The following is a 24292-nucleotide window of genomic DNA, read 5'->3' on the forward strand; positions in this document are numbered from 1 at the left end:
GCATTGTAGAGGGGGTTCAGAAACGATCAATCCAATTTCTTGTGGCAACATACGTGCTGCGTGGCAATTTTTTCGGTGTATAAAGAAAGCCCATGAAAAATGAAATAAAACCACGTGAGTGCACTCGTGTAGTATCGTATTGCAGCACTCTCAACCGTCTATCGAGCCTACCACTTATCAAGGTTGATGGCACTTCCTTTCCGTGTGCTACCGCCAAAGATGCTGACGCACTGTGAAGCCGATGCCCAGAGCTGCGGCCGCTCACTTTGCCTAGGTCTGTGCGCATGGTTTTTTCACAAGGAGCAGTTGAGAGCACTGCAATATGATAGCGCATGAGCGCAGTCAGATGGTTTTATTGCATATTTCGTGGGCTTTCTTTAAATGCTAATAAAGTCACCATGAAGCATGTACATTGCCACAAAAAGTTGGATCGGTTGTTTCTGAATCCCCTCTACAATGCCACGAAACGCACTTGGCCCTAAAGTGAATAATAAACATTTTGAATAATTTGTCATAGTTGATTAACTAATTAAGTAGAATATAAAAAATACTCTAAGGAGCACCACATGACGGAAAGCCATATGCTGTTGGTTTCATTGAGCTGCAGCTAGCCACTTTTAAAGATGCAAAGTTCCATGAAACACCCTGTATATGCAATGCACATGGACTTCATTAAATCGGAACTGCGGAATAAAACTTTGAATTGAGGGAGAAAATACATGGTTTTCAATGGAACTAAGATTGGGAAATAAAAATAAAATCTTTGGTGCACTGTGAATTTCATTATTCTGAGGTTTAGTATACTGTGTTTGACTACAATTAATTCCTTATATGACCTAGGCACAACACACTACAAAGCAAAAGCAGAACTCACTAAACATTCACGTGTTTGATTAAAAAGCAGGTTCATGCAGACCAAACATTACTCGTTAACACCAAGCAAAAAATAAATAAATAAATAAATAAAATAAATAAAAGATAACAAGATTTCACAATGCATACCTACCAACCTGTGAACTTAAAAGTTCGTAAAAAATTCTAATGACATGATAAGAGGGAGGGGAGTGTAGCAGGAAGTGTTTTGTTGTTTTTATTGTGATTGCAATTATATGGACACTTGAGGTGCATTTCTGCCGCCGCCGTGATGTTCCGTATAAAGTCCAAGGGCGATAACATTGTCGCCGCGCGCTATATGCTGTATGTGCGAGTGAAAGAGTGCTAGGGTGAGGCGACGATGGCGGCTCAAATCTCGCACATGCAAGGGAGGAAAGCGGGAATGAGGCGCACCATCTTCTGGCAGGCGCAAGGCACCGAAGCGGGGAGTTCTACTCCGGCGGCTACTACGCATGATGCGGCCGTGCAGGTCCTATCTTGAAAGCAATCTGCGATGTGGCCAGAGTGTGCAGAATGCTGATAGCTTCGTGTGCGCTGTGTACTTGCCGCTTAGTTCACGCTGAAGCGACAGGCAGCATGAAGGTCAATTCACTCACTGCAGCTGCCGCGCTTTCTCACTCCAACATTTTGGTAGCAAGTGTGTGCGGTCACAGAGCGAGATGTGTGCATGTTTGCTTGTGCATGTGTGGCACCATGCTTGTTAATTTAGTTAGTACGCGAATGTTTGCAAGTTTATACAGCTGATAAATCTACTATCCTTACCTTGTATAGCTATCTATTAATTTGTTATCGCAATCAATGCTTCACCTTTCGGACGAAACTGAAACAGTTTCTTTTTTTTTTTTACACATTTTCCCTGAGCGCACACCATTTCTGGGATACATATGAACTTTATTTACAATGATTCACCTTAGACACAGCACACAAGCATCAGCAAAACAGAAACGGCAGTGACTGAGAAGCAACACATCTTTTACGTCACAGTGACTTTTTCAGCAAATTTGCAGTTGCTGATTTCGACTGCTTCAGGAACTCGTCTGAATAAGATCCCTTGAACAAGTACCCCTCTGTTATATGGTGTCTTGCACTACCATAAGAGGGAGCACATGTTCTATCACAGTTTCTATCTTGTGTGCATTTTTTTGCAATCTTGTTCTGCCCCATCCTTTGAACCTTTAAAACTTTTTTGCTAAACATCTATTTTTCATAAAAATTGATGCGATATTTGCAATATTGTAGAAGTCCAAATTTGTAAACTTCACGAAAAGTTAAGGAGAGTTGACAGGTATGACGATATACTCGCGACAGTGAGTTATTGGTGTTAACAAATATAAGCTGCTACCACTTAACTATCATGCATAGTGCTTTACACCAAACATGCTACACAAACGTGTCCAGACAGAAGTACACTTGAGCTTTTTAATTTTCTTGCAAATTTGGGGGCATGATGCATTTAATTTGCCATTATTCACACACGTCCTTACCTGTTGTCTTCTGCAGCAGATGACTGATGGCAAGCCTTCTCCGTGCTCTCTTTCAGCCATTGTAGCAGCTCATGTCGCTGATGAACACGAGGCTTAACCCTCCGTGAGCGACTTCCCAATGGTGATGGTGGCACTCCACCAGATGGGTGCTTGCACCTGTTTCCTGCTGAGGGAACATTTTCTGCCTGCGAAAACCCAATGAGACTGATATGTAGATTTCCATTATTTCAGTCTCAATGCCAGTGCTACTTAAAGCTTAAGATTTTCAAAAAGAAATACCTGCCACAATGCTTTGCACTGGCTTGAATTGGCTTGGTTAATGTGCAAGAAACTAGTAGAGTCAGTTTATAACATAGCGGTTCTCTGAACTTTCAATATAACACCCAGGGGCTTGTTTTCAGAGAACATAACCTTCCTTTCTTTTTTCCAGTAATACGTATCAGTCATGCAATAATATTAGAGTTATGCGCACATGAAACAGAAACTGGTGCCATTGCCTTCAACATGTTCTCTTGAGCTTGGCACTCAATACAACTTGCAATTGGTGGAGTAGCAGTCAGCATACACCCTGTGGGCTGCATGTGACCCATGTAGCTTCTAAATGGTGCTTAAATTTGAGATTCCCGGTACAAAGGTAATTGTTGTAAAGTGACGTCAGCCGAAACCAGACTGCCTTGCAAGCGGTGACGGCGCGTGCGATTATCGTTTGATATCTTTCCCTTGTTCTCCCTTCCCCTTCCCCCTCTCTGTTTTGTATACATATGCTCCGAGACGGAAGCAATAAAGATTCATGTTTCAACCTTCGAACTGCGTGCTGTCGAATACAGTAAGACACACCACGTGTGTCGTAACTATGTAACAGTAATGTACATTGTGTGTGTATACACTGCAAATCTAAATTTAATAATAAAATAAATAATAAATAAAATAAAGGTCGCCAGTATTTGGCCAGTCAGTAGGAAAAGAAGTCAGTAGGTATCAAAGAAATTGCCAACCTGAGGTGGAAACTTTCTGTGCACAGGAACTGAAAGGCTCTCTGGTGCTCTGCGACTAGGAGGTGGTTCATCTGTGAGCAATGTGCAAGCTGTTGGAGCACTGCTGCGTGCTGAAGACTCTGAAAGTGGTCGAGTTTGCACTGGGCAGCTGTCCTCATCTGGCCCAATGGCAAGTCGCACCTTGATGGTTCGACTACCCGACTTTGGCAGGCTCTTCTTTCCCAGTGCATCATAAATTGAGCGGACAAGGCTTGCAATGTCCTAAAAATAAGACCAAAATAGTTTTCCATACAAGCCCCCCAACATTATGCATACAACACCCAGTTGCAGACATCAGCAAACAAATGGTCTACTGTACATGCACACATGCAAACAAGCTTGAAATCTATGCACTGCAAAGTACCATTTGGCACAAGCTGATTGTGATAGTGCACAACTAGAGCTGTTCAACAATAGAAGCACAATCTGTATAATATGAAATGTAACAAGCCAATGTAACAGCTGATGAGTATTGGTTAGAATATTCATTAGCAGGTTTACAAACCATTACTTAGATGTTTTCAAGAAACACACTTCAAAACACTGAGAATGTATACAAGTGCTAAAATTTATAAAGGGTGGCAGTGCCCAAGATGCATGAAATCACTATACAGAACTGGTAAGATTCACTATAAGAGCATCTGCTTTTAAAGAGACACTAAAGAGAAAAATAAGTTGAGCTGTATTCGTAAATTATGCTTCTAAAGCACCAAAAAAGCCCCAAAAATGAGATGAGAAGTGACACTGCCTTGAAGTTTCCACACCAGCTCGCCATGATGCGTGGATTTTGACGGCATCTGCTCGGGTAGAGTTAATTGTTTATTCATAAAAGTGGATTACAATGTATTCTAAAGGAGCCAAAGACTTAACAAGGTTATAGAACTTCTACTGCACCACACTAGCCTAAATGCATGAAAATAATTTGAAATACAAAACGTCACATTGGTGTATCGGCATGGAGACTCCAGCGTGAAATTCAAAAAATGGAAATTTATCCTTAATTTTCTCTTCTATTATTCAACTCTTACCATGAAATCAACAAACATATAATTTTAAAGGAACACCTTATCAATCTAAACTGATTCCACATTCGCATTTAATAGTTTATTTAGGTCATAGCGCAGCTGGAAACAAGAGCTGCTTACTCAAGTTAAAAGTAAAAACATAAAAGTATTAATTGTGGGGTTTAATGTCTTGAAACTGCACAGTCGGTTATGGGGGGTGTTGTAGTGGAGGGCTCTGGATGAATTTTTACCACCTGTGTTTTTTTAACATGCACCTACATTTAAGTACACACGCATTTTCGCATTTTGTCCCCATCGAAATACGGTCAGAAATCGAATCTGTGACCTCATGGTCAACAGCAGAATGCCATAGCCACTGAGCCACCTCATAGGGCATAAAAGCATAAAGTAAAAGCACGGAAACAAATGGCCCACTCACATCTTTTGTTACCTTGCCATGACCATTGAAATCGTAGAGTGTAAAGGAAAACTCCTGTCTCTCTTCACCATGGTGGGATTTATTGCAAGAAACATCCTGTATGTATGAAAAGACATCAAGTGTATTTATTACTTCTTTGCTTCTATTTAATTATCACTCCAAATCCTTCTCAAAAGGTGCATTATCTCCCTATTTTTATTCTTATTATTATCATTACTATTAGAGATTCAAAAACTGTGTGCACATTTATTACAAAGGATAAAAAACAATTCTGCGTACACGTAAGCACGCAAAACAAGTTACAAAAAAATAAAAAGGAAAAAAATAAAGCATGTAATGACTTGTAGCAACAGCAGGAATGGCATCATGTCAAATCCCCAGCTGCAGGAGGTCTCATTCGCAAAAGTGTTGGTGCTCCGCCCACCACATGCCAGCACCGTCTAATGTACGGCAGATTAAACTTGAATCTTGACACACAGCTGACATGTCCCAACTCCTCTTTCAGGGTCCTATTGCGACCAATGGTTACACCCAGTCACTTGTCACCACAGATTCAGTTGTCGATGCTGACAAATGGGGAAACATACAAGACGGTAGCAACCTTTCAAGCAAAACATAAAGCATTTGGAGACTTTACATCGGTTTCTACTCATAGGCTACCTCTTGTGGTATAACCTTGCACTCATCTAAACCATATTAAACGTTTAGGCACTTCTCGACTTTTTCAGCCCTTACATCACCAACCCAAATAGCATAAAAGTTGGAGGAAACAGTATTTTCTTACTTCTTAATGTCTGTATATGAAAAACTAACTTCAGCAAATTGTATAGAGAGCAGTTTTTCTGAAGCATTGCCTAAGCCGAAAAATATCTTTTGACAATCTACAGCAGGTATATTGCTGTAATGAACATTTTTCTTCTTTAGCTACGACTTTTAACATTTTTGTTGTGCATTGCGCACTGCTTTTAGATTTATTTTTGCTATTTTGAATTGTGTGCACGCTTACCACGTGTTGCTAATTGATGTGTATCTTCTGCCACCTGCTAATAAGCCAAGATGTTGCAATTCAAGATCTTTAGGTGGTCACTTTCCCTTCCCCATTCACAGTTCTTAATTATGTATATCACTATAAATAAAGCTTCAATTTAGAACAGTACATTTTTCTGCAACATTTGCCTCATTTTGATTGTATCTTTAGTAATTAGTACAAAATCAGGTATGGTATTAATACTGACATCACAATGAAATGTTCCATGTATTATGATGCAGACTTGAATGCACAGACAGCTCAGCCTCAGTATTATATCCTCCTAGCAATGCTGGATATGCATGCAATAAATGAAAAATGAGAACATCAATGCTGAATGTATATAAAATACAGTGAACATAATAAAGATTCTCAAAGCTTTTAGGTACAGTGATACATGCCATCTGACAGGCACCCGAGATATATAGCAAGACATGAATGAAACAAATTTTGAAGGAGTATGAACAAAATTTGTCATAGGTTTTCTTTGTTCTTTCTTTTTTTAATAGATAGCCATGGGCTCCATAATTAGGGTACGAGGCCTAATTATTAATGAGCACAAGAAATAATTTTTCCTTTCATTCAACTGCGCGTCTTCAAGCACGAAGCAGGCCTCAGGTAAAGTCATGGCTACTAGAGTTAGTGACGCTGTAGTACAACACACAACTGATGCATGCAGATGTCAGCCTGCTGTTGTAGACGCAGATTGCATGTCACACGGCAACCGTGAGACCGAAAACTGAATGCATTGAGCACAGGATAACTGGAAAAGTGAGAGGGGCACTCTGCCTTTAAAAATAAGAGGAAACAGTGCCACGGTTAACCAGTCTTGAGTGCTATGTGCAGAGTGAAAGGATCAAAGGCTTTGGCTACATGCTCAGAATGTGACTTCTGACCACTGCAACAGCTACAATGGGGCTGTGTATCAGTTATCTGTAATACCATGTGACACCACCTTCAATTTACATTGAAGTAACCTGTGACCTGCTTCCCGCCTAAATCTGCACTGCACTTGGCATGCGTTTTGAACTGGTCACATAAAAGATGCTATAATTAACAATTTGTTGTGCACATAAGCAAGAGAGGCTCTATACCATAATTATGGGGTTGACTATCACTTCAGGAGGGGAGTGCAAAGAAACTCATTTAAATGTACAATTTGTTGTGTTAGATGAAGTCCAACAGGTGCCTATGGTATGGACCATAAATACACAGATGCTAGTCAGGTGGGCCGATGCGAGTGTCATCCGATTTTCGAAAGGTACTGGCATTAATACATATAACACATTTGCATTCATGTGATAAGAGGAATATAACATATTAAAGTAACGCCAACTCTAAGGTATCTGGCCAGAACTAACCGTTGCATTAAGACTTCCTCCTCGTTCCTCCTTCTCACTCCTCTCTTCCTCAGCTTTCTCTGGTCGCTCGTCATCCTCAGTCAATGATGCTGTAGTCACCTTTTCTGTGCTGCCTGTGCTGCCGTCTGAAAAATTTTTAATGAAACAGGTTTTGTGTAGCCACCGTGACCAAGTCACATACAAAATCGTGGAAGCTTTTCACATAAGCAGAAATGGCAACCTGTGCATAAGTCAGCTGTCCATCGCCCTCACTGAGAAATAAGCGGCTTTTTTAGACATACAATAATTTGTTCCACAGTGCCATTACACTTCGTCCCCCCCGTGCCACGTGGTAAGCTTTGAGCTGGTAATACGTCCTTGCTCTGCACATGTACTGCCGTTCATCGTAGGGGTGCTGTTTGTTTTCAACGCTCGTCTGTATGTTTCTTCCGTCCATGTTCAATTTGCATGGCTTTTCACCATGAACATAAACTAACTTGCCCAACTTTCAGCCTCAATGCTGAAGCCAATGCTCGACTTGGTCAAGGGTGTCTGATGTAAACATACCCAAAGAAAGGCAATGAGCATCTTGGGCTTGTTCATGCTAGGCGTTACATTGCATGGGCATGGGCTTCCAGTTAAGGCACATTTCTGAATATGGGGGTAAGACTCATATGCTGACACAAGCTAATATCACACTGTTCCCATCCCTTGGCATTATTCTTAGTACTGATTCATGGGATTTAACAAGACAGCAACCCTGGGGCTATGAGAGTCACTATAGTGAATGCTTTGCAATTTATTGTGTTCAGTTGCAGTTCTTAATGTGACCTAAATTGGCACACAAGCACTTTTGCATTCTACCATTGTGCTAATGCAACTACTGCGGCTGGAAATCAAACTCACTACCTCATGCTTAGCAGCAAATACAACACCCAATGAGCCACTGCTGTGAGCATTACTGCCGTGAAGACTGCTGAAAAATTATGGAGTGCACTTTTAATTCGTGACATTTCTTTATGCTCTTAGTTGTTTTCACCCGTGAATACTCTAGAAGCATGTGGCAACAAAAGCATGGGGCAGAAGGAAAAATGGGTACCTAGTTGGTTAAGAAGTTGTCTTCAGAAAACATGAACGCAAAAGCAGCATGATGACGTGGTCAAGCAATTACTACCTTCAGTCATTTCCATAGTATGACCGGAGATATTCAAGCTGGCTTACAATGTTGCATTCAAGTCATGTACTCCAATATAGAGGTTATGAATTGATACTGAATTGCAGGGAGCTTGCTTGATTTATTTCTGCCTGCCATCTCAATCATGTTTCACTACAGGAGAATCTTGTTAAAACGAAGTTGAAGGGGGAGCTGGATTTACTGCATTACATCCATTACTGCATGTACTGCACTATGAATCTGTATGGGTATTTCAAGGGAAATGTTACTTAATTTGTTATATTCATTAGTTTGTTATATACCAATTTGATATAATGAGGTTTTACTATATCTTGACATGTCACGAGCTTCTAACCTCCCCCCTCCCCCCCCCCGCCTCTCGGATTAAGTAACTCACCATGATGCAAACATTTCTCTTCCTCAAATTGGTCATTTGGTTTGCAGCTTTCATCATCACAAAGTGACAGGGACAGCTCCTAGAACAAAAGTGGACATTGAAGAAAATATGATGCCGACTGTGATCAGTCAAGGCAAATGCAAGACAATTTCAATTTCTGCGTACTGCCCACATTCAATCATCGCAATTTTAACGTTCACATTCCCATTATACAGCACAGTGCCAACAGTGTTGTGCCTATACAAAACAAAGTCTTTATCGCCTTTCTTCTATATACTACACATAATAACGTTAACAGGATCCCCACATATTTTAACGAGCTAAACACCCCTGCGACAGCTTTCAGCTAAAATCAAGATTCATATTTTGCATGGCGCTACCTAATGAATGCCACAAGAAACATAATAATAGCAAGCATCAGCTAGCTGCAGCGTTTCTTTACAGTGAAGAGTTCCGAAATTATTTTCACGCAGCAACGGTGAAAGCCGACAAAGGCAAGAGTGCAGCGGCTCGGTTGGTGTCACAGAACAGCCAGCAGTGCAGCCTATGTTGAAGCCCCAAATTTGTTTTGAAACGTAATAATCAATGGTTATAATGTAAAAGTTACCTTGCACATGCCTCACTTGAATAGACAACAAATAATTCCATAGCAACAAGCTATGGAAAGAAGAATGATGGGTGTAACGTTAAGGGATAAGAAAAGAGCAGATTGGATGAGGGAGCAAACGCGAGTTAATGACATCTTAGTTGAAATCAAGAAAAAGAAATGGGCATGGGCAGGACATGTAATGAGGAGGGAAGATAACCGATGGTCATTGAGGGTTACGGACTGGATTCCAAGGGAAGGGAAGCGTAGCAGCGGGCGGCAGAAAGTTATGTGAGCGGATGAGATTAAGAAGTTTGCAGGGACGACATGACCACAATTAGTACATGACCGAGGTAGTTGGAGAAGTGGGGGAGAGGCCTTTGCCCTGCAGTGGGCGTAACCAGGCTGATGATGATGATGATGAATTCTTTGCCTGGTATTTTAGCCAGTCATCAGTAATTTTTACTTCTCGTGTTGTGTTTTACCAACTCCACGTTGGAGGTCAGCTAGGAGGGGCCCAAATCAATAAACATTTTCTGAACATTGCCTCTGGGCCTTTTGATTGAACGATTTTAGTGTCTGTCCTTAATTATTTATTTATTTTAAAGGAAAAATGTGTCTCCATACAAAGCTCAGATATAGTGATGCATATCAAAAGTCTAGGGTGCAGAGAATTAATTGCATCAGGTATAGTGAAGCATCTGCAAATTATTGGGTAGATTTTGGGTAGTGACAAAACAGACCCCTAGGACTTCCAAAGGGTGTGAGAACTCCCTTATACAGCTTCATTGTCTTTGAAGTACAAGTTTTGCTTAGAATGGCAAACATTTACAATGGGTTTTTTTCCATTCATAACCTGTGCTGGTAGTTTACACTTTCTACCAAAGAAAGCTTCCATCCAAGGCAGGTTCTGTCCCTCCTTCCATACTACATTTGTTCTACAACCAAGCTAAAGGATTTGTGTGCAGAAAAGTGAGTGTGTCGAGTATGTGAACAATGAAAGAACCCAGAACCAGAAGTTCAAGGAAGAAGTTTACTTATGTAATTATGACTTGTTCATTCAGTTGTCAAGCAGTTTCCCACAGTAATTACCACCATTCAATTAACGCTGTCCATGCTGTTATTGTGTCACTGAGGCGCTGTAATGGAAGGCTATATGGTACTACATTTTGCCTTTCAACATGAATAGAACTACCAGATTCTGATGGAGCATAAATGCAAGCATATAGATATCAACTTTGCTACTGTCATTTCTTAGAACAGGAGTCCAGTTGAGAACAAAGGCCTATTGAACATTGCCAGGCCAACCAAGAAGCTGCATGGCCAAAGCTGCTGAAGTTCTATTTCATATTTTTATTAACTCTTCTTGCATAAAAATGAGTTACAGGCTGAAGGGGATTGGTGAAACCAGCCGTAAGTGCAAAGCAAAACATTTGTCTCCTGTGCAAATCTACAGGCACGAAGCACAGGCAAATGTTTCAAAACTGATTGCTCATTCGAGTCTGTTGCTAAACTCTATAAATATACTGTTTATGATAGCCTCTCCAACATCAGTAGGAATGAACAGGTGAATAGCACAACACCATGCTCACCCATTTGGAAGAGTGTGGGGACCCTTCCCCATGTGAAATGTGGGCACCTGTACATGTCTGTGCAGAGGATGTAATTTAGCACGAAACTTTGCGCACATGGCCAACCTGAACCTTCAACTAAGCTAGTTAAGGTAAGCATGAGGGAGGCAGACTACTTGAATAAGGAAAGCAGGTGGGTTCTTCCGCACTTATGGCAGACATTTTGATTCAGGAAGAACACCGCACAACATCAGGTTGATCTACAGCCGTCCAATGGCAACATGGGGTTCTGCATGACTGAAAGTTAAGGACTGTGCTCTGCTACTTGTATCAAAGCACGAGAGTGATCTACAATACTTTGGGTTTTGTTATGGTCGCCAAACACAGTTCATGCCTTTTACACTGCAGCATGGGTAAACAAGTATTAGAAAATTTGAAGTGTTGCACAAGTGATTTCCATTGAATGAAGTCTCATGAACCTCAAAGTCTCAAACTCTGGAAGGGTAGCACAGCTACATTTGGGGTTTTTAATGTTCAGTCAATCTTTGTGCATAGTGGTTGCAAAATGTTTCATGTGCGTGCATTTCAATGCTGTCACTTGGCAATGCCTTGCAACATCACTTGTGATGCTTTGCAGATAGCAAGGGAAAGCTGTTCCGAGTTGCCCCGATTCATTCCAAAATGCTAGTACAAGCAGCGCATCATTGGCACTGCAGCTTCTCAGTGAAGATTCTTCAAGCTAATTATAAAGGAATATTGAAGGTGACGACAAATGGCCATCTCCCCATTTAGGCTAAAATAGCACAACCCACTCAACTGCCATTAATTGCAGTCAAATGCCTGCACAGACAGAGTAAACCTCAGATGGTGGCATAGGCTAGCACACACACACATCCATTTCAGAGCAGTGACGGTGAGTTTTAATTTTACCAGCTGGCATAAAGAAAGTGTTTACAAGTCTAAGAGGAAAAGTTATACTCAGGCAAAGCAAGGCAAGTATAATCCCAACGGTTTTGAAAGACAATCACTAATGAGAGAGAGTGAGATCAGTGGCCTAAGCAAAGGAGGAAGTTGTGAATGAGAAATTGGGAATGGCTGCATGTCTTACAATCAGGATTACCACATTATGTGCTGACAATCTTTCTGTGATCCTTCTAGTCAATGGGTGTAGTGCACTGCAAGGTTCTCAAGGCTGATGTGACCCACAGCCTTAGTCATGCTGCACACAGTAAGCTGGTGAGGCAGAGTACACAGACATGTGGCCCTTACCGAGATATGAAGCAAGGTATGCTATCCATCGCAGCACAATCAACCATCAGCTCGTATTTTGCATCTCCACTCCCAATGACGAGCCAATAGATTTTATTGCCTACATAATCTCTCTCCCTTCACACTACAGCCCCTGCTATGCAGAGTCAGCTAGGCCTCATGAAATTCTTTATATGCGCTTTCACTGCAATGCAACTTGCATATGAAAATTTTAGGAAATGGAGCAGGGTCTTGATAAACCTGCTTGGTGCACAGTCTCCACTGCATCTCATGGATGCTTTGAGAGAAGGCCACAGGTCAAAACCAGATTAGAATTGAAATTAAGCTTGGACACCATAACATGCATTTTCTGCACAATAAAACCACTGTAACATTACAGTGAGGTTGCACAGCAATGCAATGAGTAGAAATACAACTGTTTTTCCAAACATTCATAATTATAGTAACAGTATAAGAACATGTCATTAAAAACTCTGGTTTTGTATAAATTTCGTAGCTTTGGCATGTCAAAACATGAATGCAAGTACATTTGTTTCACCCTCTGCGCCAGAGACACCATTTCCACAAGTGACATCTCATATTTGCAGTTGGTGTGTGGAAATTGAAATTTAGCACCGCTACATAGTACTGCTATTTAGTACCCCCTCCCTTTTTTTTTCATGAACAAAAATGGTGGGAAAGGTTTAAAAGGCGCAACCTGCCCATGCAGCATATATAATGGCTCCGTGTTTTTTGCAACAATTCAAGGCACCTTCATCAAGGGAACATCAACATTAAAGTGCATCCTACCAATTCATACATGAGGGCAAATGAATCAGTCTGTGACCTCTGTAGTGGTCTTCTGCATGCCCAAGCTGTTTCCGTCTCCCCTCCTCATAGTCGCAAAACACCTTGTTTTGCCCAGCACTCGCCATGGTGCTTACCGAGCTACAATCAATGTGTGTTTGACAGGCTTTGACTGTCTGAAACAATGATTGGGGAGGCAGCCTCAAGCCGCTGCTTGCTGATTGAGAGCAGTTCCATGGTACCCCTCCACTCCCCTCATATATGCTTCTCTCCTATATTACACAGTATGAAGCTGTCACAAGTGCCACAACTTCCCTTTACTTCTTAAACCACATCCTTTTCAATAAAAGATCACTTCTATACACAAAAGATGGAACGCGAGGGCGTAATATTCCTCGCGGCAGCACATACGATTCCGTCTCTCTCTCTTTTGCGTGTGCATGTGCACGCACGAGACGGGTACTTTGTCCAACCTATTCTGCGCAAAGTCATGACAGGGGGAGTCTGGGGTCCCCCAAAAAGCCACGCCAGAAGCTTCTGACCTTTGACAAGGCAGTCGTCCTCGCCCCAATCGGCACGAAAGAAATGCACGGACTGCCCAGCTGCCGACGCTGCTTACGACCGCGGACCTCACACGACGCGACTGCCGGTGCGTTCATCTACTTAGCGCATCAAGTCTGCCTTGCGGTTTCCGAAAGAAAGCTCTGCTGGCAGCGTCTTCAAATGGTTCACAGAAGCGCAGGCAGCACCACGAACGGCTAGGAATGGACGCCATTCCAGGGACCGCGGGTACACACACACACACACACGACATCGGTGGGGGGGGGGGGGGGGTGCATTGCTGATAGTTCAGACACCGCAGTGTTCCTGTTCCGTGGTTCAAGCTGGCGACACTGGTGCCGTTCCTTCAGGCGCGACTGCGAACGTCTCTTTAGCTGAACAACACGCGTAAAACGACTCGCAGAGGGGACCGTGCGCACGCCGACAACCGGCGGTGGGAGTCTCGCGAACACGCAGCCTTCGAAGAAACGGCTCCCGCGGTGCATGCCAAATGCCGGAAGTAAACTGGACGCGTAGATAGCAAATCAGCGCAGTCACGGTGGCCCCGAGACCCAACGCGGCCCTTTTGTGGCCAGGCCACCTGCGGGCTGCCGTCATTGACGCGGACGACAGCGAAAGTAGCAGCGCCCGAGTGTAGAGTGTGTCGCTCGCCCTGGGAGACAGACGCAGCCTACGCAGCCTACGCGGCTACACGCGCAGGCTATGGCCGACTGCGGTGCCATTGCGCGGCTGACGCGCTCCAGAGAGAACCGTCCGTCGGATACGTCGGAGGTAGCGAAAGCCGGTAGAGCGGCTGGTATCGGCAGCGTTGGAAATAAGGACATGGCGGAAGCCGCGCGTGCGGCACAAAGGGCCGTCGAGAATCCGGCGGTCGTGAGCAGCATCAGCGACCTCATCAACGGCGCGCTCGTCGCGCTCGTCATGCAGGGCCCGTCCGAAATTACAGGGCACGGGCAAAATTAAAGCCTTCCCTGTGTATTACAGCAGGAAAATGCACAACGCAAGTGGGGGGCCTACCCATCCTGCTTGGCCAAACGGGAAGGAGCCCCTCCCTTTTCACACACACACGCACACACAGCTAGAGAGAGAGAGAGAGGAGGGGGGCGCACAAGGGCGAGTCGCAGCCCCAGGCGGCGGCGCAGCCAGCGGGGCCCCTTTCATCCTGGCCGCCCGCCGCGCATCGTCGGCGCCCCTCAAGGCGGCCGCCTCGACACGCGCGCCTCCGCCTATGTGCCCTCCGGGCGCAAAAGAAGAGGGAGAAAAAAAGTGCTCCCCACGACTGCTACTAGTCGCCCGAACAATCTCATCGCGCTAGCGCGAGCAGAAACACTACTCTTCGGACTGCCGCCGCAGCATCCGAGTTGAGCGCCAGAGTCAATGCGTTGTTGCTGAACGACGCCGCTTCCATTTGGCTGAATATCGCCGAAATGAGTACTCCTGTGGAGAAGGCGCACGAACGTGCCATTCGCGCAAAAGCACACGTTCTAACCCGCCGGCGGAAACGGACCTCGAGAGCTGCGAAAAGCGGTTTCGATATAGACACAAGGGCGATAAGCGATGTACATGCCGTAGCCTGTAAAAGCTGAGCGAAATCATAATTATCCCGACTTGTATGGTTCTGAAGAACAAATGGAACAAAACGGTCACGAAAATGTTTCATAGCGGCGAAGGGTTTCGTCACGGCAATTGGCAGGCCAGAAATGATTTACTGGTCACACAGAATCTAGCACATCTGTTCACATGCTAAAGCGAATGCGCATAAATAACAGCAGCTGGGAGCGAATCTCTAAAGACCTGCAAGGTTTTCCAAATGTAATCCAATGTTTGCTGCAACTTTGTTAAACACAGGCTTTATGATTTTACCAGAAAGCTCTTAAAAGTTCCACTAGGATAAAACTGCATGACAAAAAGCAGCAAGCGGCAGTATCAGAAATGTACATACACGCAAGTACTTGCGGTTATAAAGATGTAACGTTTAGAGTAGTGAAAAGAAATTGTTGAAGCATACAAGTCTTTCCGTGACTATTGCAAGAAAATGATTCCTGCGCCACTTTGTTAAAGAAAAAAAAAAACAGGAAGCGCACAATAGTTTCAAACATGCTTTCCAAAAGAAGTTCAGGCACAACGAAACGACCATGAAGCTGGATTGAACGTAGGAGTGCATAAGAGGTACATAAGAGTGCAAGAAGTACATAAGATGACCTTCAGATACTTTCCGGACATTGCGAACTTTATTACAGAACGAAACATATCAATTTTGTCCGCTTTAGATGTACTATCAGATGCAATTCACAGAATTGTGATATCATTTTTCCTTGCCGAGTCAGAGAGTTGTAAACTTAATAGTGTCGTTTTCTGAAAATTTTCGGGTTTTGCCATTTTTTTATAAAAGATTGGCGGCCTAAATCACAAATTCGAAACCAACAGTCACTAGATTTTAGGTTTTTCGTTTAAATGCAACAAACCTCGCCACGTCTATTGCAGTGGTTGCCAAGAAAAACGAATTCTCCTTTTACATGTATTTAGATAGGAGCGCTCCTTCCTTTCACGTTAGGCTGCTCCTGGAGAGGGCGGAACCTGCGTGGAACTTTTAATTTACCGGGCAGGTAACGTGATGGCGCTGCCGGGGGAAGGAAACGATAGCTATAAAACGGCGCGACGAGATGCGAAGGACGATCGCTCTCTTATTTTCGAATTGTAACTTCTGCTTGTTTTATTTTTTTCCCTTCTGTATTTGCCTTAAAACGTGCACAAACGTTCACTTAAGCTTAACAACGAAAGCGTCGCTTCTTCGGACAGCGGCGACCTCCGGAGACCAGTCCGGGAGAGAGACGTCGAGGTGTACTGGATCGACCCAGAACTTCCTAGCCTGCATTTACAAAGAATGCCCCGAGATGCTTCCATGTGGCACGGACTTCATGCGGCACAGCTACTATACTCCGTGAATTATCGAGCTTCGCCCTCATCGCACCACTTGAGCTTGAGGGCGCTCTCGTATTAATACAGTAAGCCCGTGCCGTTACAACAGATGGAAGGTCAAAAGACTCAAGCATGAAGACAAGCACCGTAAGTGCGATGAAACATGGCTGGCAGCAAATATCGGTCGCAAGGATAAACCCTAATTATGCGTAAAACAGGGTATTCGTTGGCGCTTGGTGCGAACCGACAATTTCACACACAGGGCCGGGAGAGCACAGGGACTATTACGCAAAAGAAATTGGGTGAGCATGCATGCCACAGGCCGCGACAGCAAATGGACGGAGGAGAGAGCTCTGCTATTGGGAACACAAATGCAATGCGAGGATCACAAGAAGCCGTGTGCTCGGATTATACGTTGGGCTACCACCGAGGACCTGCTCTTTTGCCGGAACATCTATAGCTACGCAAATTTCACGCGCTTACTGAGCCAGCACACGCGGTTCACGGAGGGCGTTTTACAGCAGCCGCGGCTATAAGATGTAAGCACACTGCTTGCTTCCGCCGCTTGTCGCCGCACTTGCACTACAGCCCCACAATTTGTCGAGCGCTAAGCCTGTGCGCTTGTCGCAGCACTGAGCACATTTAGGTGGGTCGCCTTCCTTCGCTACCTGAAGAAAAAAAAAAAAGAACCTCGGTGCGCTAACCTCAGCAAAAATAAATGTACTATACGGTGCGCCAATATGAAGGAAAACACGCGCTCCTGTTAAAAGCCGTGTATAATTTTTTTTTTCTGCACCAAAATTTAATAGAAAAGTTCCACTGGGAGGGCATCTCCTACACGATAACTACATATAGCAAATATCGCACTCGCACGCTTACAGGAATCTCTGTTCGAAATAGTGTGCATTAATTTAGACGCTGCCTATGGTATGCCAGACCAATGTTGCGCGAAAACACGCGCGTGCCAGCGAATGCTTATAACTTGTGTGTCAGAACAAATGGTTCGCTTGCAGTGTGGCAGTAACCGCTGTTGTTTTGCTGTCGTGCACCAGTTAACTAGCACTGGTGCACGACTACCGGAGGGATTTCCCCTTTTAACTATTAAACAGGTATACACAGCACCTTTGAAAAAGTCGACGTTCAGTCACAACACTACATGAAGCATTGTATTCAAGCTACAACAGCACAGCCACACTCTTAATTCAAATATGAAATTTCAATGGACCACGGTCACTTGTAGAAACAGGCCCCGTTGCTTAAAGTGCAAAGTAGTTATTACAGCATTCAACACAAGTGTCTGTCGTTTATTACCGCGTATTACCGGAAGACTGTTGTTACAGATTTATTATTTGCACAGACGGCCAATTTATGGTTATCGCTGTATTCATCTGATTCCTTAGACAAAAGTGCCGCCGCAGGTCGTTACGCGGTTTTATTGAGGAGAAAGGATATGAAGCATAACCCTTTCCTCTTCCCTCCATACACGGTAGCTAACCGCACACTTCGCTCTGGTTCAATTCCTTTTATTTTTACAAGACAGTCTCGGAATGGCTTTATGAGCAAAAATCGGCGGTCTGCAGCTTGACAGGCGGCCGCAAACCATAAACAAAGCAGGGCTTGACATCATAGCACACATCGTTACCTCGCCTTTAATTTCCCGTTTCCACCCCTCTACCCCTACGCCGTTGTATTAATTAACCAGCACTTTAGTTCCCTTTAGTAACCAATGCATAATGATCCATGAGGGCTCCGTTAGGCAAAGCAACAATCGTCTTGACTAAAACACGACGGGCAAGCCGACAAACATTGCTTATTCTATTTATGGATGCTTTTCATACAATACGAGCGTTACATAGCTCAAGACTGCTGGCCAGTTCGGTTGCCGTTCAAGACATGGCTTATCCAATCCGCATTTTTTTAGGAAAGCACGGTACACGTCCATCGCATGCCAGGCACACTGGGCGACCACCGTCGCATGCCGTCACTCGCAACTAGTGGCGCATAGTTTTCTCTCACAAGACACACGCGCAGCTGGGCCGAAGATGTTACATCGCACACGTTTCACCTTCGATCTACATAGGGTTTAAAGGGTTAAATCAAATACGCGACATGACGGTGACCAAGCACACAAGGCATGCAGTACGCCTCGGTGTAGGTGCACGCCACCGTTGCAAGCACTGCTTCTGGGCTACGGACACTTTTCTTCACTGGTGTACCAATTTTTCATGTTGAGCTTTCCGTGCGATACGATACTTCGCATAGTTCAAACGTAAGTGTACCTCCCTTTAAAATTGCGGATTAAAGAAAACATTCCTTACGGCCGCTTCTAATGGTTTATGAAAATACTCCAAATGCTTCGCCAGGAATTTTCATTTCCATTTCAGCTGCTTAGAGAGGAATGAAGGGCAATGAAACCTTGCCGGCGGGTGTCAGACGCCGGTAATCACCGCTGATCAAAAAGTGACAAGGATACATACCTTTTGATCAAACAGTAACAAAGCATTGAGACGGCAGTAGTGAAAACGTTCTGCTGAAACGTCCTCATCAATACCGCCTCATCAGCTCTTCAAAGATTAATACAATGCAACTTTAGTAACGTCAATTATTGGGCTGGTTTTGCACGATTCCATGTTAAGAGCGCGACTTTTCTTGACGAGAATAAAATAGAACAGCAGCGCTAGTATTTTGTCAAAAAGTCGCGCTACATTGAATCATGCAGCTTTAGAAAGAGTATTTATCCTCATCTGTATAAGCTTACGGCTTCAGACCAACAAATATGCTATTCCGGTATTCTGTCAGGCACAAGCGAAACAGAATGTAACAATAATAATAATAATAATAATAATAATAATAATAATAATAATCTGTAGAACGCTCACCAGCGGACACTCGGATAGCGACCTTTCCGCTTTGCTGAACGCCGAGCAAAACTTGACGGTAAAACGAGGCATCTTCCTGAGTATGGTAGCCATGTCAAAAAATGTCATGTGCGGCAGTCGGCGAACGAAGCACCCTCAAGCAGTCATCACCACTGTCCGCAACCACAGTCGCGCGCACTGGAAAGGACTCGGCGGACGCACACGAGAAGTCGGCGAACGACGCGGCAGGAGCGCGACAGGCTGCACAGCTGGCACAACGCGCATGCGCGACGAGCGTAGGAGCGGCTCATTCCCCTTGGAGGGAAGGCCGGCGCTTGCAATCTCCCTTGGCCCCTCTCCGTGCTGGACAGCGCGAGGGCAACGGGGGCCAGCACGAAGGGGCTTCCCCAGGGCCGGCACATAAATGACCGTGAATGTTTGCTGCCGGCGCCACCGAGCACACGCGTTCCCTTACTACTAGTGCGGGCGTCGTTGTCTGAAGAATTCTTTTACCAGATGCACATTTACGTATCAGCAATGCACGCACAAGGTAACACAAAGCATTTCAAGATGAAGCAGGCAGCTTATTCAGCCTGTTCTGGAAGGTCGAGGCCCTGGAGCGAGTACGAATAGCGTTTCACAACTGACACAGCTTGTACGACTGTCAAGTGCGTACTTGAATGCGTTTAGATACGTGAACATCTGAGCGTTGTATAATGAAGCTTTCCAGAACGCTCTACAAACTGCTCCCTGAGCTACACACAAGGATGGTAAAAACGAACTCTATATGTTGCATATGATGAAGCGCCGCGAATTAACAATGGACTAGAAACAGCTGCTTGATCCAGTACATTTACTGCCTGTGCCTATAATAAGTGATGAGATTTAAGGCGTCAAATCAACTTCTGAGCAGAGAGACGGCTGAGATGGCTGAGGCTTTCAGCGTCGAATATTCCACACGCGTATACGTATACTGCTGTAACCGGCCTGCATTTGCATATGCAATCAAATTTATGCCCTCGGGCAAACTTTCGAGAAAAAAAGAATACACAATTGCTTTTGCATTCAGCCCCCGTTGGAATGTGGACGCCCCAGTCGGAAATCGAACCGCGACCTCGTGCTCAGCAGAACATGGCCACTAAATCACTGCGGCGAGTTATTTCTCATTAAAAAAATAAAGAAAGAAAGAAACACTACGAAATAGCTGTGCATAGCCTCAACGGCAAACATACAAGAGTTTTGCACACACGCGTTAGATCAGAGATGACACTCTTAAAGGACCACACGCTGAATCTGCAGTAAATGGTACGAGTACATGAATATTTCCTCGGCACGAATCTGCAGATGTCTCCTAGCTAGCATAACCCACAAGTTAGCGTACCGCCACGTGAGCGGCACCGAAGCTAGGTAACAGTAAACGAGGACTCTCTGCCACGATCTCAGGCTTTACCTATGCATTTAGCTGCGTCAACCCGCGCACACTGCAAAGAGCAGTGCGTGACATCCATAGCAGCAACGAGTAGCCGATGCCTTCAGAGTAAACTATTTCCCACGTGTGCGCAAGAAAACATTAGCAGAACGCTCCATATACGTATAGTATACACATGAGCACCGCTGACTAACGCAGAGGCGCTTTTGTATGTTTCAATATACATTTTGATTGCACAATACGTTTACGCGGGGTACTTCGTAACCCAATCGCCGAAGTTGAATACAAAGTGAGTGTTCAGCAGGTGTTGCGTCCATGGAAAAGACGCACAAGGAAAGGAAGCTTTATGAACCTGGGCTGCATAAACCAACACAACCAGAAAGTTGGGATAAGAATCCATCCGGCCACGGATAGATTTTTTTCGCTCTCTCTTGTTTCGGCAGCATGGACCCGAGTGAAACTTCCCGCAGAAAAAAAAATAAAAGACCAAGGGAAAAAATCGGCTGTACGCGTGTTCCTCGTGCTGGGAACGGGGTTTTGCGCGAGGAGGCAGCGCGGATCTAATCGACCGCAGCCACTGTGGGCCAAAAGGAAGGAGCAGCCGGCGGCTTTTAATGGGTGTCCGAGGGTCGCCGGGTGCTGGGCTCCGGTCTGCGGCGGCCATCGGAGGGAGCGCCGCTTGAGAGAGGGAGCGCTCCTTTGGTCGAGGCCGCCGAGAGGGCTGCGCCGATCTTGGCGGGCACATGTCGGCGGCGCCTTTGATCTCGAGGCCTCGGCCGAGATGCCGCCAGCGGGGGCCGTCCAACAACGCCGGCTCGCCGCCCGAGCATTGTTGTCGACCGGAGAGACCACTGCCGCGCGCCAGCCAGCGTGCCGCGTCGCTAATCGCTCGCAGGCTTTGCGGGAGGCGCAAATGAGCACGGCAAGGTCTCGCCCTTCCCCTGATGGCAGCAGCCCCCTGTCGCGATTGTGCTCTCCATTAAACTCCCGCCGCCAGATGCATCCTTTGACCGTGCGAGGCCCCGGCCACAGATTCGAGGCGAAATGCCGCCATGGCGCTCAGACGACTTCGAGAACTTGCAAAAGGTGCCGCGAAAGGCGACCGTATGCCTCGTGTGATTTGATTGGTGCGCACGTCACCCGCAGGATACGTGAATACTTTAAAACCGGCGCAACGATACGGATCACATGTGCCGGACATGTTTTCGTTAGCATTCAAGCTTGAAACATGGGATGTTCAGCGCGGACTTGCATTACGCAGAATGCCACAGTTTCTGTAAAACTCGCCGTGGCGATGCGACAGAGCATGCACTAAATGAATTTAAATTGCGGATGTTCGATACGTGTTACTGATAAAGAGCCTGGACACAGGCCACATAAATAACCGACAGCAGGGTCAGAGGGCATTCTACAAGTCTCTATTTTGCATGAAGAGCGCAGTCAGTTACATTACCTTCGGTGTCACGCTAAGCTGTCGGACATGCTTGCCATGAAAGCGCACGACCGGGTCCAAAATCTCACACTCTTCAATCCACATCACCTGAATTGCTCGACCCAGATGAGGCCACCAAGAAGGCGGATGCGGTCAACTTCCGGTCTTTTCACCGATTCCAACAACCCTGACGAAGCTAGGCAACACATCTGGGAACCCTCATTGGGATGCAGCAGATGCCACGAGCATATACGCGGCGCATCGAAATAGGCTTTCTCCACACTACTTCCGTCTCCACTGTTTCTATAGTAGAACAAAAACGGGAATTGCCACGGAATTAAATGCGCTAAAAAAATAAAGGAATAATAAAAGAAAAGCACGTGTTCACCGGCTTCAAGTTTGTCGGGTCCTAAAGAATTGAAAGGAGATGGGAAAACAGGACGGTATGCCGTGAGCCAACTCCACTAAGCATCGGAATCATACTGCGGACAGAACGGAAAAATGCGTGAATGATTGATGAAGTCCGGAGTGTAGTGCATTATGAGCGAACGTGCGTCATTTTTCTAGAACAGCGCCGCGATATCTGCAGAATAGGAGACCTTAAACATCAGTAGCTGTAAACAACGGAAGCTTAAGCAAATTTTTTACCCCACAGCGGGAGTGTTATTAAACTATTTGCAGAAATCGGATTTAAAGAGCGAGAGAGGAAGGGGTAACCACGCGCTGAGATACACATGCAACTAATAAGAAAAAAAGTAATCGCTCTCTCATGCTTGCCATTCTTTCTTTTTTCTTTTTCCTTTGTGGGGACAAGGAATGGAATGGCAGAAATGACGTAAAGGCGCGTTGGAGAGCGAGGTACACAACTTTTTTGCTTGCAGATAAACGATGGATGGGACGCGAGTACGTGCACCAGCAATTAGAGATCTAGACGTAACTTGCAGATGTCGGGCTGTATCCCACATAGCTGCGATAGAACGATGCACACAGGGGGAATCGAAATGTGATAAAAATCTTTATTATCTTACTATTCAGTTATGGTGGCATTTGTGTGAAAAGTGGTGTGTTACCGCATCAACGGCGAGGCTCGCCAACGCTGCAAGTTATTGCACTTGCGTTACACGACCAAATAAACAGGACTGTCACAGCAAGACTTGGCTTTTCATAGAATGGACGAAGCAATAGTACCAGGAGGCTATCGGCGAAGTGCGACCGCTCTCCTGTCTAGCCGAGTAGTTAGCAAGAAGATTAACCGTGAACGAGGCCAAAAACAAAGCCCTTGCGCAATGACTTGATGGCGAGCACCGTGGTGCGCAGGGCACCAGATTTCTCCCCTGTTGACTTGTACGGGGAGATAGAAGCAGCGTTATAAAGAGCTCGAAAGGAGATCCTTCTCGATAAGGCCGCAGGATCAGCGGGTTTGTTTACTCAGCGGGCTCCCGTGAGGCGTGGGCGGAGAGTGGTGGGAGGAGGCAAGGGGTATCGCGCGCTATCGGGCCGGGCGGGCACAAGTGCTCGGTGGCGCGAGGAGGGAATCTTCCTGGCGGCTCCCTTTGAGCGTTTGTCACACTCGGCGCGGCGAATTATCGGCGCTGCACGGCGCTTTTGATGCTCGCCGGCCGCCAGGCGGCGCTCGCCCGGCGGGCTGCTCCGTGGGGTCAACGCACACGCGCGTCCGCCGCGGGAGCGCGCGTGACTGCGCCGCGCAACGGCCCGACAGCCACTTGGAAGGAGGGTCGGCGGCGCCCGAAGTCGTCGTCTTGGCGCGCGTAGCGGGCACTCCCTTCGGAATGCACGCATGCTGCCGCTCACTCACCTTCTGGCGGGAACGCAGCGTGAACATTCGTGTTTCTGCGGAAGCCTTTTCTTGTGTATCTACTATGGCGCTTCAAAAGCGCGCTAGCACCATTGCATTTCAGGTGCACTGCCACCGAACACCACGGCGGACGCACGTGCGCACCGACGGTCGCTTGTCCACCCTCATTGCCAGTCACGAGCCCTTTGAAACGCACTGTACGAGTGGGCCGCTGAAGGGCGGTACTTCGGGAAATGCTTTCCAGCGATTTTCCCACTTTCGTCCATTATGAA

At 45.5% G+C, this 24292-nt stretch overlaps 1 protein-coding gene across 3 annotated transcripts in view; it reads right to left on the bottom strand.

The window, feature by feature from the left end:
• The window catches only part of LOC142565769 (uncharacterized), a 50344-nt gene that overhangs the window by 12992 nt on the left and 13060 nt on the right, over positions 1-24292 (bottom strand). Inside the window, exons 1-6 of one of the 3 annotated variants that reach the window (XM_075676313.1) lie at positions 19365-19606; positions 8794-8872; positions 7244-7368; positions 4856-4951; positions 3374-3634; positions 2379-2563 (exon numbers count right to left, since the gene is read on the bottom strand). In XM_075676313.1, the coding sequence (XP_075532428.1) occupies positions 2379-2563; positions 3374-3634; positions 4856-4951; positions 7244-7368; positions 8794-8872; positions 19365-19472 (854 nt within the window). In that variant the 5' untranslated portion in view covers positions 19473-19606. Of the gene's footprint in view, positions 1-2378; positions 2564-3373; positions 3635-4855; positions 4952-7243; positions 7369-8793; positions 8873-13547; positions 14603-19364; positions 19607-24292 lie in introns of those variants that run through there. The other 2 variants (XM_075676306.1, XM_075676298.1) reach the window with 2 other exon arrangements.

This window comes from Dermacentor variabilis, chromosome 1, assembly GCF_050947875.1.
Source record: "Dermacentor variabilis isolate Ectoservices chromosome 1, ASM5094787v1, whole genome shotgun sequence".
Classification (NCBI taxonomy): domain Eukaryota; kingdom Metazoa; phylum Arthropoda; class Arachnida; order Ixodida; family Ixodidae; genus Dermacentor; species Dermacentor variabilis.